This window comes from Eumetopias jubatus, unplaced genomic scaffold (genome assembly GCF_037043125.1).
Source record: "Eumetopias jubatus isolate StellerSeaLion01/CBP00866 unplaced genomic scaffold, mEumJub1_p1.0 scaffold_15, whole genome shotgun sequence".
Taxonomy (NCBI): Eukaryota; Metazoa; Chordata; class Mammalia; order Carnivora; family Otariidae; genus Eumetopias; species Eumetopias jubatus.
The window spans coordinates 57,950,207-57,969,046 of record NW_028274821.1 but is presented as its reverse complement, the minus strand read 5'-3'; the positions used below and the strand labels follow the sequence as shown (position 1 = coordinate 57,969,046).

The window sequence follows — 18,840 nt, the reverse complement described above, 5'->3', positions numbered from 1 at the left end:
TGACTGACTTATTTCACTTAGCATAATGCCTTCTAGTTCTATCCACATCGTTGCGAATGGCAAGATTTCATTCTTTTCAATGGCTCAGTAATATTCCATTGTATATATATACCACATCTTCTTTATCCATTCATCAGTTGATGGACATTTGGGCTCTTTCCATAGTTTAGCTATTGTGGACATTGCTGCTATAAATATGGGGGTACATGTGCCCCTTCGAATCAAACACAACCTTTCTAAAGAGCAATTAGGAAATATTTCTCAAAACCTTAAAAAGTATGTATACTCTTTGACTGAAGTTTCTATGTGTAGAACTTTATATTAAAGAAATAACCACAACCATGGACATGCCCAGAGATGTAAATGCATGAATGTTTGCCGGAGAACTGATCATAACAGTGAAAAAGAGGAAACATCTAAATGTCCAATAACGGGGCATGGTTGAACAAATTATGGTATGGCCTTAAGGAACATATGGTAAAATATTATACAGTAATTTTAAATGATGCTATAAAAGTATGTTTATTGGCAATGGAAAGTACTCTAAATATATTATGTAAAAAGCAGATTATAAAATAACATACAGTTTGATTCCATTTAAAAATAAATACATATAATTTTTATATATGCACAGAAATATCTGAGAGCATATAACATAATGTATTAATGAAGAGGTGTCCTGCAATGGTGGGTTTAAGGGTGATGATTTTAATGTTCTCTTTGCTCATTTGAATTTTCTAAACAACATAGAGCTAATCTTTTCAGTGGAAAACAATGCTGTTGGCTTCTTGCTGAGAGCCTGCAGTGGGCTCAGCACTTACTCTCCTCCTGGCTCCTCTACCCACACTGAAGCTCTGAAAGAAAGAACAGAAACACGAGTTAAGTCAGAGGCAAATCTCCGTGGGGGTATCAGAAACAGCACTGCAGGGAGGCCTCTGCCCAGAGACCTCGAAGGCAGTGGACATCGAGCTTTCCCAAGTCTTTTTTTAAAAATAATTTTAAGGTTTTATTTATTTATTTGTCAGAGGGTGAGTGAGAGAGCACAAGCCGGGGGAGTGGGAGAGGGAGAAGCAGGCTTCCTGCCGAGGAGGGAGCCCGATGCGGGACTTGATCCCAGGACCCCGGGATCAGGACCTGAGTGGAAGGCAAATGCTTAACCAACTGTGCCACCCAGGCACCCCTCAACAAACATTTTTAAAAAGCATATTCTAGGGGTGCCTGGGTGGCTCATTCAGTTAAGCATCTGACTTTCAGTTTCAGCTCAGGTGATGATCTCAGGGTTGTGAGATCAAGCCCCGTGTTGGGCTTCACAATGGGTGTGGAGCCTGCTTAAGATTCTCTCTCACTCTCTCTGCCCCTCCCCACCCCTCTCTCCCTCTCTTAAAAAAACAAACAAATAAACAAAAAGCATATTCTAAGTGCTCAGCTTTATACTATGCATTAAGGGGATTTTGAGGTCAGATTATATTCATAAACACTTGTTTGGGATGAATGTAAACTCTTTCTGAGCAGGTATTTTGTTTTGTACACTGTTGTCTGAGAATATAGTAAGCATTCAAAATATTATTGAATAAATGAAGGAATGCCATCAAACCTATTAGTGATCATGATGCTGGGAAAAATGTTTTTCCTTGTTGGGCCTCAGTTTCCTTGTCAGATTGGATGTGATGACCTCCCAGTTCTAATATGCTAAAATCTTATGTTCCCAAGAGCAGCATGGTCTGTTCAGCTTGATAAACATTTGTTGAGCATCTGTTTATTTGTTAGGGACACACCTAAGCAGTAGGACAAAAACAGAGAGAGATGAGGTCTCTGCTCCAGTTTGCTCAGAGTCCATGGAGGACAGATGAGTATAGGCAGTGCTCACTCACTCACTCCCTCCCTCACTCACTCAGTATATGTTCCTTTGAAAGCCTGCTCTGTGCCCACAGCAGAGATACGTGTGCCCAGGGTGCTGGAGGGGTGCACAGAGACACCCACCCAGCCCAAGAAATGCTCTCAGAGGTGGCTATTTCCTAGCTGGGTATCAAAGAACAAGTATGGGTTGTCCAAGTGGAGAAAATTTTCAGAAGAAGGAAACGGCACGCACAAAGACGAGAAGAACAGTGACAGAGCCAGTAAAATGTTCCACCAAGCAAACAAAAACCCTGCAGTATATATACAGAATGATAGGTGTTTCAGATGATCAAGCCAAAGGGAGATCAGTGGAGGCTAGAAATGTGAAGGAAGGGCTCCCGTAAGAAGCAGGTCTCAAGTATTAAAGGAGGGGCTAGGGCAGTGTGGCGGCAGCACAGCCCATGGACAGAGGCCTCTGCTCCCTGAGCTCATAGGCCACCTGTGTGGTCTTGGGGAAGTCTCTTGGGCCTCAGTTTCCCAAATACAAAGTGAGAGAGTTAGTCTAGATGGGCTCTTACAGCTCTTACATGATAGCCTATGGGAGAGGCTTTGATGGTGGAGGGGAGGAAAGGGATTCCAGGGAGAGGGAGGAGCATGTCTCAGCTTGGGCTGGGATTATTGCTGGTAGAGCAGGCAGCAGGATTCAGATTTCTGCCAGGTTGCCAGGGTTTCCAGCCATGGAACCCTTCTCTGAGGCTAAGCTGCATGAGCCAGAAAGCTGCTTTTTTTTTGACACACCTCTGATCCCTAAGGTAACAAGATGGAAGCGCACAACATCCAACAGCTTTCTGGCCCACAACAGAGCACTGGAGGGCCAATCCCAATCCAAACTGCCAGCCTTAAATAGAAAACGAGATCCAGTTACCACTGCCCCCCGTAAATATGTCTGTAAAACATTTATCTGGCAATAAAAGAACTGACAAGGCAATTTGAGTGTAATTGTTTTTGGCAGTTGGAAATATTTCAATTAACACACTATAAAAGCCACACTATAATAAATGCAAAACAGGCCAATGAAATCAGCTGCAGCCCTGACTTCCCAACCATGGCAAAGGAGATTGAATGTCAGGCTGCCACTTTGGACCCTTGGTCTTCCAAAAGGAGAAGCCTGAGACAGACAAGCCTGAATTCCTGGAAAGCTTTTGATGGTTCCTCCCAGAAGCCATCAAACCACAGAAGAACAAAGCCCAAACTCCCTCCCCTGGCCCTCAGAACTCTATCATCTGGCCCCACATCTCCATTCCAGCCTGTTCTCCAACCCTTCATGTGCTAGCACTTTGAGATGCAGCCCGGCAAGGCTCCTCACATTTCCTGAGCATGGTCTGTGCTTTCTCACCTCTGCACCTTTGCTTTTTTTTAATTATTTATTTTAAAGTAATCTCTACACCCAACATGCAGCTCAAATTCATGACCCTGAGATCAAGAGTTGCATGCTGTCCTGACTGAGCCAGCCAGGCACCCCAGCACCTTTGCTTTTTACAATTCCTCCTGCCAGAAACACCATCTTCCCCTTCTCCCTTGCTGCTCCCACTATCTTGGCCTAACAAAACACTACTCAACTAACCTGTGCTAGTCCTTTATCTAACCCTGCCATATTATCACTTTTCTCCTCCCTCCCTCCACTCTTCCATTCTTCACTTTGAGCAAGGCTCTGCCCCACTTTCCATCACCACCACAAGTACGGGCTATTAGGAGATGAAGGATGAAATGTATCTTCAAATAGACACTCTATTATCTCTGGGTTTTGGTCTGTAAAAGGGAATAGTATTATGAAAAGAAACATAATACTGCAGTACACATTGGAGGCAGCTTGGAGATTTTAGCAAAGGAGGTCCACCATTCTTACACTATTGACCAAAGAAGATCTTCTACTTTTGTTTTGTTTTTTTTTTTAAAGATTTTATTTATTTGAGAGAGAGAGAATGAGAGATAGAGAGCACGAGAGGGAAGAGGGTCAGAGGGAGAAGCAGACTCCCTGCTGAGCAGGGAGCCCGATGCGGGACTCGATCCCGGGACTCCAGGATCATGACCTGAGCCGAAGGCAGTCGCTTAACCAACTGAGCCACCCAGGCGCCCGATCTTCTAGTTTTGGATAGGTGATTCTATTTGGCCAAGGGAGGAAGAAGAAACCCCCATGGCAGTCAAATTAATCCTGATGATCAATGAGATAACAGATGTCCCAGTCTGAACTCCTCCACAGTAGAGCATTTTCTATTCTTGTTATTACAGATTTTCGTGTGAGCATCCTGAGGGAAGGAACTGGTAAAAACTCAGCTCCCTAGTGGTTACTTCTCCTTTCTCTTTCAGGATGAGGGCTGGGCTCCCTTGCTCTCTCTCAAAACTTCTTCACCTTCATTTCCATGTCACCTCTCCAGTAGTTCCTTCTCAATATCCTTGACCAGGAATATATGCTTGAACCCCTTAGTCTTCTTTTTTTTTAAGGGCTTATTTATTTTGAGAGAGAGAGAGAATGCATGAGCAGGGGGAGGGGTAGAGGGAGAGAGAGGGGGAGCATTTCAAGCAGATTCCCTGCTAAGCACAGAGCCCAACATGGGGCTCCATCTCACGATTCTTAAACTGTTCTCTATCATGAAGATATAATATTTATTAAACAAGTACATGATCAGATATACTCAAGGAGCCCAAATGTGGGCTCTGAAATCAACCATACCTTCATTTGGGTCCCCATTCTGCCACCTGCTAGTTCTATGACTCTAGGCAAGTTACTTGTATTCTCTGAACCTCAGTATCCTTATCTTTATCAGTATCTCCTTATCTTTAAACTGGACATGATACCCTCTCAATCATGGGATTGTTATGAGGATTAAATGAGTCAATGCACATAAAGTGCACAGTGTGGTGCTTAGCCAGAGTTTATGCTCAATTAACAATAGTCGGCAGCCTTTATTCCCATTTATAGACCCTGCTCTGCTCTCAGCCACACAGAGTCTGTGTGGCCTTGCTTACTAGGAGGCCCCCACCCTAGGGACTAGAGCCTACAGCAGCTCACATTTCCTCCAAAGAGTTCAATTCTGAAACATGTTTGTTCCTGGAAAGAAGGGCTCTTCGAAGCACGAAAACCCACAGATGCAGCATCCTCCTTCCTGGAGCCCAGGAGACTTCGTTTACCATTTCAGTTGTCTTGGTCCTTATTTTAAAACTCACTAACAGGTTTCCATTAAGCTAAACTGAAACTAAATACCTCACCAGCTTGCAGTTTCCATTTTTAAAAGGGTAAAAGCTCTTAGTCCCAAAGGAACAGTAATTCACCAACAAATCTTTCTCTGGCTACACTGACTGCATTTCAAATCTCTGAGCCTAGTGCAGTGTCTAAAGCACACAGAAGGCACTAAATAAGTGTAGCTGAAAGAAATCTCAAAATTTTGAAACACTAGAGATGAAGGGTAGTAGACATTATCATACGCTATTGTGGGAGTGCCAACTAATGCAAACTTTTTATAGGGTTATTTGGCAATACCTCACAAAATTTAAGATGCAGATACCCCTCAACTCCACTTTCTTGACAGTATTCATACACATGCATAAGATGTACAAAATTGCTCACTGCAGCATTATTTGTAATGTTTTTAAAAATGGAAAACACCTAGATATTCATTGGTAGGGGCCTAGTTAAATAAATTAAGGTATAGCCATTCAATAAGATACTATGCATATTTTTAAAAGAATGAGATAAACATTTATGTACTGTTATGGAAAGCTCTCCAAGGTACATTGTTAAATAAAAAAGCAAGCTACAGGAATAGCTGACCCATCTGCTCACTTTAAGACTATGTATGTATGTGTATTTGCATATACATACAGAATTTCTAGAAGAATATATAGAATCTGTTGATAGCAGTTTGGTTTAGGGAATGTGACTGGGGAATTGTGGGGGAAGGGACCAATACTGTTCACCATATACTCATTCTCATGGTTTTAATATTTTTAATGTGAATGTGCATTACTTTTATAATTTAACATGCTAAGAATTTTTAAAATCAACAAAGCACAATTAAATAGGTTTTTCTTTCCTATTAATGCAGTGTTAGTTAGCACAGTGTTCTGAGTGCAGAAAAAGGAGATATGAGACCAGGCTGGTGCCTACCTGGAAGCCCAGAAGGGCAGAAGCCAACTCTAGGGGACCCTTTCCAGATAAGGCTACAGCAGGCAAGGAGGGTAGGATTTAAAAGCGGAAGCTTTAGGGTAAGGCTTGGCTGGGTTCCTAACTCGGCCATAAACTATATGTGAGATCTTGAGCAAAGTATTTAGTCTCTAATCCTCATTTTCTCATCTACAAGGTAGAGAAAATATTAGTGCCCTCCTCAAAGTTGCTCTGAGGATAAAATAAAACAATGCCTGAAGAGCACCTAATTCAGAGCCCAGCACTCAGTAAGCCAACTAACGGTGGCAGTGTAGACTTTGTGGCTGTCATTCTTTCATTACTCTGTCATGGTCTGCTATGCATGGCGAGTCCCATTCTGAGAGCATTTATTGTACAATTGAAAAGTGTGTTGTCCAGGCCCCAAGAAGTCCTTATCAGAAAGGAGCCTATAAAACTAAGGGTGTTGTAGAGGGATGACAATAAAAACACCCTCTGTTTTTATAACATCTTTCAGTTTACTAAACACTTTTGAGTACATCATTTCATTTGACCCTTCTACTAATCTTTTGTGGTTGGATGTTGAATTTTGTCCTTTTCCACCCCCCGAATCTATTGAGATGTCATTATATGATATTTCTTCTTTGTTCTCTTAATGTGAAGAAATACTTTTATTTTTTAATGTTGAGCTAACTTTGCATTATTAGGATAAACCCCACTTGATCAATAGATCTTTTTTTGCATTGCATTTGCATATTCTTTTTATGCATTGCTGAAACAGATTTGCTAATATTTTTCACATTTATGTTCATAAGGGACATTGGCCTGTCATTCTCTTTTCTTGTAATAACTTTGATTTTGATATCAGTTATGCTGGCATCATCAAATGAGTTGGTATTTATTCCTGTCACTATTTTCTGTAAGACTTTGTGTAAGATTGGTGTTACTTATTCCTTTTTTAAAAAGATTTATTTATTTATTTTAGAGAGAAAGAGAGCATGGGGAGGGGTAGAGGGAGAAGGAGAGAATCTCAAGCAGACTCCCCACTGAGCACAGAACCAGACGTGGGCCTCGATTTCATGACCCTGAGATCATGACCTGAGCCGACATCAGGAGTTGGACACTTAACCAACTGAGCCATCCAGGCACCCCTGGTGTTATTTATTCCTTATGTATTTGATACAATTCATCAGTGAAACCAGTTGGGCCTGGAGTTTCTTTATGGGAAGGTTTTAAGTTATGAACTCAATTTTTTAAAAATAAGTATGGAGTTTTCATATTTTCCATTTCTTCTTGTGCCAATTAAGGTAAACTGCATTTTTCAAGAAATTTGTCTATTCCGGGGCACCTGGGTGGCTCACTCAGTTAAGCCTCAGACTCTTGATTTCAGATCAGGTCATGATCTCAGGGTCATGAGATCAAGCCCACGTCCAACTCCAAGCTCAGCAAGAGTCTGTTTGAGATTCTGTCTCTTTCCCTCTGCCCCACCTCCTGCTCTCTCTCTCTAAAATAAATAAATAAAATCTTTAAAAAATTTGTCCATTCTATCTAAATTGTTGAATCTATTGCCATAAAGTTGTGGTAATATTTCCTTATTATCCTGTCTAATGTCTGTAGGATCAGTAGTGATTTCTCATGTTCCATTCCTGATATTGCTGTTGTGATTTCTTTTTATCTTGAGCTCTGCGAGGTTTTGTCAATTTTATTAATCTTTTCAAAGAATAAATTCCTGGTGTTGTTAATTTTCTCTATTGTTTTTCTCATTGTTTCTATGAAACATTGATTTTAAATTTTTCCTTTTTTTCTAAAACAGGCATTTAAAGCTATGCATTTCCATTATGCACAACTTTAGCAGCACCTGAAAATTTGTGATGTTATATTTTTGTTACCACTCAGTTAAAAATGTTTACTAATTTCCCTTATGCTCTTTCTTTTCTTTCTCTTTCTTTTTTATTGAAATATAGTTGACACACAATGTTACATTAGCTTCAGATGTTCAACACAGTGATTTGACAAATTTATACATTATGCCAAGCTCACTACAAGTATAGCTACTATCTGCCCTTACTCCTTTTGACCACCTTTATTTAGAAATGTGTTCCTTAATTTCTAAATATTTGGGAATTTTAAAGATACTGCTATTTATTTTTAATTTAATTCTGTTTTGTTCAAACTATTCCTAGTATGCTGAGACTCTCTCATGGATGGATGTTGAATTTGAATTGAATTAAAATCTGTAAGATTTTAATCTTTTGATATGTCTTGGGATGTGTTTATGTCCCAGCATATGGTCTATTTTTGTGAACATTCTGCAGTTCTTGGGTGTAGTGTTCTATAAATGTTAATTAGGTCAAGTTGGTTAACAAATCTTCTATATCTTTGAATTACTGAGAGACAAGTATTAAAGTCAACTATCTTTGTGTATTTTTCTACTTCTCCCTTTAGCTCTGTCAGTTTTTGATTCATATATCCTGAACTTCTATTAATAGGTGTATGCATGTTTGTGATTTTATGTCTCCTCTTGAACTGACCCTTTATCATTATGAAATGTCCCTACTTTTCTTTGAGAATATTCCTTGTCTTGAAGCCTATTTAGTGCTGATAATACTATGGCCACACAACATTCTTAGGCTTGCCATTCTCAGGGTATATTTTTTCTACTCTTTTATTTTCAACCTTTCTATGCCTTTATGTTTAAACTGTATTTCTTATAGGTAGCATTTAGTTGGGTCTTGCTTTTTTTCTCCCTAGCTTGAGAAACTCTACCTTTTAATTGAAAGCAATGGTATGGTTGTCTTCATTATATTGCTCTTTGTTCTCTATTTTTTTCCATCTGCTTTTTAAAAAAATTTTTTCCTTAAATTCAATTTAGTTAACATACAGTGTTTTATTAGTTTCAGGGGTAGAATTTAGTGATTCATCAGTTGCATATAACACCCAGTGCTCATTACATCAAGTGCCCTCCTTAATGCCCATCACCCAACTACCCCATCCCCCCACTTCCCTCCCCTCCAGCAATCCTGTTTGTTTCCTATAGTTAAAGAGTCTCACGATTTGCCTCCCTCCATCTGCTCATTTTGTTCCTCTGTTCAACTTCTTCCTTCTTTTGTTAAGTGAGTTTTTTTAGTATTTCATTTTATTCTCTCTATTGCCTTTCTAGCTGTGCCTTTTTGTATTACTTTTTAGTGGTTACTCTAAGGTTTACAATATGCATCCTAAACTTATCATAGTCCACTGAGAATAAATAACATACCACTTCATATTTCACAATGTAATAACCTTATAACATCTTAATTCCATTTACCACCACCACCTCATCTTTTGCCCTATTGTTGTCATGTATTTTATTTCTATATACATTATAAGTCCCACCTTATAATGGTATTATTTTTGCTTTAAACAGTCATATGTCTTTTAAGAAAATGAATAGAAGGGAAAAAAGATAGTTCTTTAGCCACATATTTATCATTTCTAGTACTTTTTGGTCCTTCCCATAGATATGATAAGGGAAATCTGCATTCTAAGGTGGCCGACCAAGCCAGCCAGGGAATCCCAGTCTCCGCCCCAGGGCTGTTCTGGGTTTTCCCTCCTGCCCCACCTGCTGCGTGTGGAAGTAGCACATATACAAAAGTAGAAGTGTATAAATTACCCCCTTTGTGCTCGGGGCTTAGACCTTTGGAGATCACTCTCCTCTGACGCTGCCAGCTTTAAATAAACCTCCTTTCCTCCAAGATCTCTGAGTGCCTCTTGGTTCTTCCGTTGGGTGATCCAGTCCAGGTTCTGTAACATTTGGTTCCCTGAATGGGAATCCCAACCACGCTGGGCCATTGTTGCCACCGGTTTGGGGGCAACAGCGGGGAGGTGACAGACGAGGGATTATAAGGGAGAAGGCGCACCTTGCCTAATTTTTCAGCAGTCTCCAGCCCCGGTCACCTCGGACCGGCCCCGCTCCACTGTTCCCGCCAGACTCGAGGAGACTTGGCAGGTGAGGACCTGGTCCCGATGTCGGATTATGGTAAGGCCTGGGGCCCTAGGACACAGACAGGCCCACCTGTCGGGGTGGAAGGGGAGCCTGATCACCTCCCAGAGACCTCTTAGAGGTCTCACAGGTAGGGATTCCCAGGGAGGGAATGTAATAACTTCTGGAGTGAATGTATGAGTGAATGTGCAGTCCGACCTGGCTTGCTCAAGCGGACTGATTCTGTGACTCCATTGGCGGGCACCCTTAAGGTCCCCAGAAGCCTATGGAGTCTGAGTGGGCCCATCTGTGATTCCGTGGTGAACGGCATACAGTCTAGGGTGGCATCAGAATAGATTTCAATCATAAGTCACAACGCTGAGACCACTATGGCTAAGCCTCACATAGGCTCCTTCAGACAAGGCCAGACAGGCATCTGATTGGTCTCCTCACCACAGGAGGCACTCCACCCCCCTTGTCTGTCTCTGTGTCACCGCACATGGGAACATTACCATGGGGTCAGGGCAGAGTAAACCTATGGTTCTAGAGACCATGATCGAAAATTTCAAGAAGGGGTTTTCAGGAGACTAGAGTCAGGATAAACCTGGCAAGTTGAGAACCCTATGTGAATTGGAATGGCCCACCTTTAATGCCGGGTGAACTTCAGAAGGGACATTGGATGTCCCAACGATTTGTCGAGTATGGCAAGTTATAACAGGAGAACCAGGACACCCTGACCAGTTTCTGTACATTGACTCCTGGCTAGGAATTGCCCAGATCTTTCCCCGCTGGGTGCGATTCACTTGCAATAGGCAGGGACAGGCCAGGGTCTTAATCGCTTTATCCAAGCGACCTAAAGAAGATCGGCAAAAGCCCCAGTTTCCACAAATTCTAGCTGGCGATCCCAAGGACGAACTGATCCTGCCCCCACCGTACGCACCCCCAAAACCATCTACACCTGGCCCTTCAGCTCCAGACACTCCGCCACCATTGGTCTCACTGGTGCCTCCAGGCCCAGAGGATCCACTTTCTCCAGGACCAGCAACCAGGCTGCGCCCCAGGCCGGGCACAAGTGCCCTCCAAATGCTGGTATGAGAGACACAGGAACCCGAGAGGTGGGATGAAGACAGGACCGTCCAACCCGGCCATTCCATGATCTGTTATCAGCCCTTCTCCACCACCGACCTCCTCAATTGGAAACATAACACCCCATCCTACTCTGAGAAACCACAGGCTATGGTAGACCTCATGGAATCCCTCTTCCAGACTCATCGGCCAACCTGGGAACACTGCCAACAGTTACTCCGTACCATGTTTAACACAGAGGAAAGGAGGAGAATAATGAAAGGTGCACAGCAGTACCTAGAAGAGCACGCACTCGTGGGAGTCATCAACCCTGCTGCCTGGGCTAATACGGCCGCACCTGAAGAGCACCCAGCATGGGACTTCACCACAACAGAGGGACAGGCCCACATCCACCAGTACCAGGAGGCCCTCCTCCAGGGAATCTGGGCAGGAGCTAAGAAACCCATAAACATGACTAAGGTATCCTTGGTCACTCAACAACCAGGGGAATCCCCCGGGGACTACTACAAAAGTCTATGTGAAGCCTACAGGATATACATTCCATTTGACCCTGAGGCACAGGAAAGCCAACAGATGGTAAACACCTCCTTTGTGGCTCAGGCCGCCCCAGGCATCAGGAAAAAAAACTTCAGAATCTAGAGGGTTTCGCCAGGATGAACATCACCCAGCTAATAGGGATTGCCAATAAGGTCTACATGAACAGGAAGGTTGCAGCTGAACGGGAAGCTGACAAAAAGATAAAAAAGAAAGTCAGCCTCCTCACTGCTGCCCTGAAAGAAAAGGAAGACACAAAGGTGGGGAGCCCCCGACCACCAAAAAGGGGGAGACCCAGAGCCCCCTTGGCAAGGGATCAATGTGCCTACTGTAAGGAGAAAGGACATTGGAAAAACAAATGTCCCAACCAGGGAAAGGCTCAGAAGCCCAGCCGCTACAAGGAAGAACCCCAAGAGGAGGACCTCATAGACTTGTGGGAATAGACTCAGAGGGGGACAAGGCTCTTTCCTCCTTGGCCCCCATGAGCCCACGGTCAGAGTGAAAGTGGGGAGCCAACCAGTGACTTTTATGGTTGATACTGGGGCCGAGCACTCTGTTGTCACCTCCCCAGGGGCCCCTTTCAGCAAAAGGACTGCGACCATCCTTGAGGCCACAGGGACGCGGGCGATACAACAGCCCTTTTGCCAGGCTCACCAGTGTGAACTTGAGGGCCACAAGGTCTGACATGAATTCCTTTATCTACCTGATTGCCCCATCCCCCTCCTGGGCCGAGACACACTCTCCAAGCTTGAGGCTCCAATAACCTTTGAGCCCACCGGACACACCAGCCTCTGATTAAATCCAAGGCAAGAGGAGTTGGGGTCTCTGATACTAGCATCACCACACCGAGGGAAGAATGAAGGCTAGTCTGCACCCAGGCCCAACCGAACAGCCCGCCAGAGTTCAGGCTTGCCTTCCCTTCAGTATGGGCTGAAGACAACCCACCTGGACTAGCCTGGAATTGGGCCCCTATCATTTTTGAACTGATCCCAGAAGCCCAATCTCAGAGGCAAAGGCAATACCCCCTTCCACAAGAAGCTAAGATTGGCATCCAAGAACATCTGGCCAAACTCAAAGAAGCAGGTATTCTAGTCGAGTGTCAGTTGGCCTGGAATACTCCATTCCTGTCAGTCAAGAAGCCTGGAGGGGGATGCCAACCAGTTCAAGACCTGTGGGACATCAAAAAGGTGACCATCTCTCTACACTCAGTGGTCCCGAATCCATACACCCTCCTCAGCCAAATCCCAGGGTCAGCCAGATGGTTCACTTGCCTAGATTTAAAAGATGTCTTCTTCTGCCTCAGCTTAACTCCCCAGAGCCAGCCTCTATTTGCCTTTGAATGGTCTGAACCTGATACAGGGCGCCAGATGCAACTGACTTGGACGCTTCCCGCAGGGGTTTAAAAACTCACCAACCCTCTTTGGGGAAGCGCTGGCCGTGAGCCTTGCCAGCTTCCCAAGAGAGGCCACACGATGCACCCTCTTCCAGTATGTGGATGACTTCCTCCTCGCCAGTGACACACAAGAAGACTACACAAAAGGCACAAAGGCCCTCCTACAGCTCCTGTCAGACTCGGGATACCAAGGCTCATAAAAAAAGGCACAAATCTGCCAACAACAGGTCTGATACCTCAGTTTCCTCCTCACCCAAGGAAAAAGAGAACTAGGGCCAGAGAGAAAAAAGGTCATCATCTCCTTGCCACAGCCCCAGATAAAAAGGGGCCACGAGAATTCCTGGGGGCTGCAGGATTCTGCCCCATCTGGATCCCTGGGTTCTCAGCAATAGCGAGACTCCTCTATGATCTCTTAGGGGGACAAAATCGAGAACCCCCTGCCTGGGCTGAGGAAGCAGAAGCCTCATTCACAGAGATAAAGACTGCCCTGGAGCAGGCTCCAGCCCTGGGCCTACCAGATATAGAGAAACCCTTCAATCTCTTTGTACATGAAAAAGAAAAGATAGCACTCGGGTACTCACCCAGACTGTTGGGCCCTGGCAACAGCCAGTTGCATATCTGTCAAAGAAGCTGGACTCTGTGGCAGCAGGATGGCCACCATGCCTCAGGGCACTGGCAGCCACAGTCCTACTTATCATGGAGGCAGAAAAACTTACCCTGGGGCAAGAACTTGATGCCAAGGTCCCTCATGCAGTTGTGTCCCTCGTGAACACACAGGGGCACCGCTTCCTTTCTAACTCTTGGCTAGCACAATACCAAGGGCTCCTCTGTGAAAACCCACGGATCACCCTCAAAACAGTAAGGACATTAAACCAGGCAACCTTTCTCCCCACGGAAGAGGGGGAACCAGACCATGACTGCTCCGAAGTAACTGATGAGGTCTATGAGAGCTGTCCAGATCTACAGGATCAAGCCATAAAGAATCCAGAGCTCACGCTGTTCAGCAATGGCAGCAGTTACCTACAAGAGGGTGCCCAGAAAGTGGGTTATGCAGTGACCAAAACCACTAAAGTCCTAGAGGCTGAGGCATTACCAGCTGGATGGTCAGCACAATGGTCTAAACTATATGCCTTAGTCCAAGACCTCACCCTCAGTGAAGGCAAGTGAGTCAACATCTACACTGACTCTCGGTATGCCTCTGCTACTGTACATATACATAGAGCCATCTACAAGGAAAAGGGCCTCCTTACCACTGCAGAAAAAGCTATCAAAAACAAGGAGGAGATACTAAAACTCCTCAAAGCCATCTGGATTCCAAAGGAAGTAGAAATCCTGCACTGTAAGGGACACCAGAGAGGAGACAATCCCATAGTGTGGGGAAATCGTCTGGCAGATGAGGCAGCCAAGACCGCAGCCAGTGAGGACATGGACAGAGCCCCTTCCCTCACCATGGCCCTGACACCCCCAGAAAAGTCCCTCCGCCCAGTTACACTAAAAAGTCAGCTGCCAGCACTATGTCGAGCAACGAGTGAACAGTGCATAACGTGTGCTAAAAATAATGCTCGGTCAGCACCATGGCCCCCATCAGGTGTCCAGAGGATGGGAGCAACCCCCTCTGAAGATCTAGAGGTAGACTTCACAGATGTGCAGCCAAGCAGGGGGTTCAGATATCTCCTAGTAATAGTATGCCCATACCCTGGGTGGGTCAAAGCCTTCCCGACCAGGACGGAGCAAAGCCGGGAAGTAGCTAAAGTCCTACCCCAGTTCGGCCTGCCATTAACAATCCATAGTGACAATGGACCCACATTTGTGGCAGACATTGTACAAGTCTTGACCAAATCTCTCAACATCACCTGGAGACTCCACACCGTTTATCGGCCCCAAAGCTCAGGGAAAGTAGAGGGGATGAATCGCACCCTCAAGAGAACCTTAACAAAGTTTTGTCAGGAAATTAACCTCCCATGGCTGGGTCTGCTACCCCTACCTCTCCCGTGTGCTCACTGCACACCTGGGACACTAGGTTTCTCCCCTTTTGAATTAGTATATGGTCGGCCTCCCCCGTGCTTGGGAACTTGCATCAGGTTGGAGATAAAGGGATAAAGGAGCAGCTTCAGGCCCTGGGGGCCACCCTAAATAAATTACAAAAGTACACCACTGAGAGGGCTCCAATCTCCTTAGGGTCTCAGGTATACTCCTTCCAGACAGGGGACTCAGTCTGGGTCAAAGATTGAAAGAAAGACCCTCTCAAACTGCAGTGGACAGGGCCCCACACTGTTGTTCTAACCACCCCTGCTGCCCTCAAGGTCTCAGGTGTCACCCTGTGGATCCACCACTCAAGAGTGAAAAAAGCTCATCATTTGGACGAGGAACCACGCCAGTGGAGAGTCCAGCCAGACCTCACAAACCCGCTCTGGCTTCACCTTTGACGAGACCCTACCAACTGATGGACACCTGCTTACCGTGGTCCCTGGCTCTCATCGGCATGATTTCCCTCATCTTAGAGTCGGACTCTACACTGTTGCCTTTCCTGACTGAAATTGCCCCCAGAGGCTTACTATTGCTATTACTAATCGGGTGACCCTAGGGTATATTACTGCACTTACTTGTCCATAGGTTTTATCTGCTGATGGGTTAACCACGATGGCTCCCTCTAACTAAGGTCATAGATCCCACTTTTATTGGCCCTCTGCTGTCTACTCCTGAGTGCATGTCACTATGGTTTTCCTGGCCCCAGTCAGTCCCGGTCTTCTGCTGCCTGGTGTGCTGTTCCTCCACACTGCCTCTAGCTTGCCCAGCCCGGCAAGGGGGGACAGACTCTCATATCACCATTACTGGCAAATGGACTTTCCAGCTTATCCCCCTCAATCCCGCACCAGCATCCCCACTGACTTCTTTCACCTGGGATGCACACACACCAAAGGTTGACCTCCACTTTGATGGATGCCAACTACTTGATACTTCCTGGGAACCTCATAGACGGTGTTCCTACCATGGCCCTCACTCAGGTTACCAGCAGGTAGATATCTACATCTGTGGGGGCCCTATGCCTCAAGAATCAAACACCTGCCCTCAGTTATGCTCGCAAGCCTGGGGATGTGAGTCATGGGTGGCAACTTAGCCGGGAATGGAATAATGGTCCAACAGGTGGTGGAGCCTCAAACAGCAGAATGACATCCAGATTTCCTTGTCGCGCAATGCCACCACAACCTCTTGCCCTAACAATCACTGTATACCACTCACTCTCTCAGTCCTAGAACCCAATGCCACATCATGGGCCACAGGAATCGCTCTCCTATTGGGCCATTATCACTCTATAGGGATCGACCCCATGGCCAAGTTTATGATTAAGCCCATGTTCGCCCCAAGCCTTGCAGTCAACCCCCAGAGTCAGACAGAAAATAACTTGCCCTGGTGTATCACTGGGTCCCCCATCCACACACAGCAAGCATCTATGATGCAACTGTTAGGTGTGATTAATGCCTCCCACCAAGCGCTTAACCACTCAAATCCACCCCTAGCGTCTGACTGCTGGATCTGTATGAAGCCCGGTTCATAGGTATCATCCTCAACCAATACACCATGTCACCTCCCACCTCAGTACCAGGGACCTCAGATTATCCCTTTCTGGCTCCAGTACCACTGTATGGAAACTCCTCCTCTCCCATCTCGGGCCACAGTCAGGTCTGTGCACCTAACAACACTTCCCTGGCTTGTGATCAAGGTGTATAGGTCTGCATCACCCCGCACAATCAATCATGCACGCTTGTCAAGTCTCTTACCTGATCTTTCAGTCCTCCCTGGGAGCGACATCCCACTTATATGGAGACCTCCTAGCCACCCCCGACGCTCCCCCGCAGCCATCCCTCTTCTCGTGAGCCTGCTGGCCGCATTAGGTGCTGCCCTCAGCGCCACTGGCGTCGGGATGTCTCAGGTTCAGTACCACAGGCTAACTCAGCAATTCACGGCAGATTTTTCCGCCCTCACTCAGTCAGCCCTGGTCCTGCAGTGCCAACTGGATTCACTGTTCTCAGTGGTCCTCCAAAACAGGCGCGGGCTCGACTTATGGCCGTGCAAGGGGGACTCTGCCTCTTCTTACAGGAGGAATGTTGTTTCTTTGCTAATGAGTTGGGGGTGGTCCAAGACACTCTGACCCAATTACAGGAATGAGTAAATCATCAGTGGGAAGCACTCCAGTGGACGACTTGTTGGGATTCCCTCTCACAATGGTTCCCTTGGTTTGCCCCCTCATCGGCCCCCTCCTAATGCTCCTCTTCACAGTAGCATTTGGTCCTTATATTCTTTTTTTTTTTTAAAGATTTTATTTATTTATTCATGAGAGACGGGGAGAGAGAGAGAGAGAGAGAGAGAGAGAGAAGCAGAGGGAGAAGCAGGCTCCCAAGGAGCAGGGAGCCCGATGTGGGACTCGATCCCAGGACCCCGGGATCATGACCTGAGCCGAAGGCAGACACTTAACCATCTGAGCCACCCAGGCGCCCTGGTCCTTATATTCTTAATGCCCTTACTAGGTTTATCACTGCTCGAATTGCTAAGATCAGTTGCTCCTTACTCACTATCGCCCCTTAGAGAATAAAAATTATGCCCTCTAAACTAGGTGTTTAAATGGCCATCAAAGGGGGGAATGATAAGGGAAATCTGCGTTCTAAGGTGGCCGACCAAGCCAGCAAGGGAATCCCAGTCTCCGGCCCCAGGGCTGTTCAAGGTTTTCCCTCCTGCCGCGCACGCGAAAGTGTCACATATACGGAAGTAAAAGTGTATAAATTACCCCCTTAGTTTGTGCTCAGGGCTCAGACCTTTGGAGATCACTTCCCTCTGAGCCCACTGGCATTAGATAAACCTATCCTCCAAGATCTCCGAGTGCCACTTGGTTTTTCGTCGGGCGATCAGTCCAGGTTCCATAACAGATAAAGCTTCTATCAGGTATCATTTTTCCTTTAGCCTGCAGAACTTCATTTAGTACTTCTTGTAGTGAAGGTCTGTTAAAGACAAATTCTCTCAACTTTAGTTTATCTGAAGATGTATTTATTTCACCTTTCTTATTTGAGGGATATTTTTGCTAGATATAGAATTCTGTCTTGACAGTAATTTTCTTTCAGTGCTTCTCTCATTATCTTCTGACCTCCATTGTTTACCATGAGAAGTCAACCATAATCATATCATTATTACCCTGTATGCAATGTGTCATTTTGTTCTGGCTATTTTCAAGATTTTATTTTTATCTTTGCCTTTCGGTATTTTGACTATGAGGGACCTAAGGGTGGTTTTCTTTGTATTTATCCTGCTTGGAACTCACTGAACTTCTGATTTTCCATCAAATCTAGAAAAATTTGGCCACTATTTCTTCAAATATTTCCCCCTCCTCTATTTCCTTCTGGGATTCCAATAACATATATGACATACATATATGACATGTTCCCAGAGGCTCATTAAGGCTCATGTTTTTTAATCTTATTTCTGTTTGATCTTCAGATTAGATCATTTCCTCACATTCAGCTGTTAGGCTCATCCAATTATTTTTCTGTTCTGATATTTATTTTTCTATTGTTTCCATTTTTCTGCTTAGATTCCCCATCTATTAAGTCAGTATTTTCTGTAAGTCCATAAATATATTTATAAAAGCTGCTTTAAAGTCATCATCTGCTACTTCTAACATCTGGGTTATCTCACTGGTATCAGCACACTCTCCTTTGGGATCTACCTCCCTGAGTCACGGTCAAGAAATTGTCCCTGGCCAGAGATCAAGGATAAACTCGTGACTCATGTTGGGTGCTTTCCTTCCCCCTGGAATCACTGTCCTGAGGGAATGTGGTATATGTCGTGTCCAGAATTTTATCTGTTTACAGTGGGAGGGCAAGT

At 45.1% G+C, this 18,840-nt stretch overlaps 1 protein-coding gene across 1 annotated transcript in view; it reads right to left on the bottom strand.

Moving 5' to 3' along the window:
* Nucleotides 1-18,840, bottom strand: part of DNAI1 (dynein axonemal intermediate chain 1) — a 65,147-nt gene that overhangs the window by 37,320 nt on the left and 8,987 nt on the right. The window contains exon 2 of the mRNA XM_028115158.2: nt 822-854. Within this exon, the coding sequence (XP_027970959.1) occupies nt 822-854 (33 nt within the window). The remainder of the gene's footprint in view (nt 1-821; nt 855-18,840) is intronic.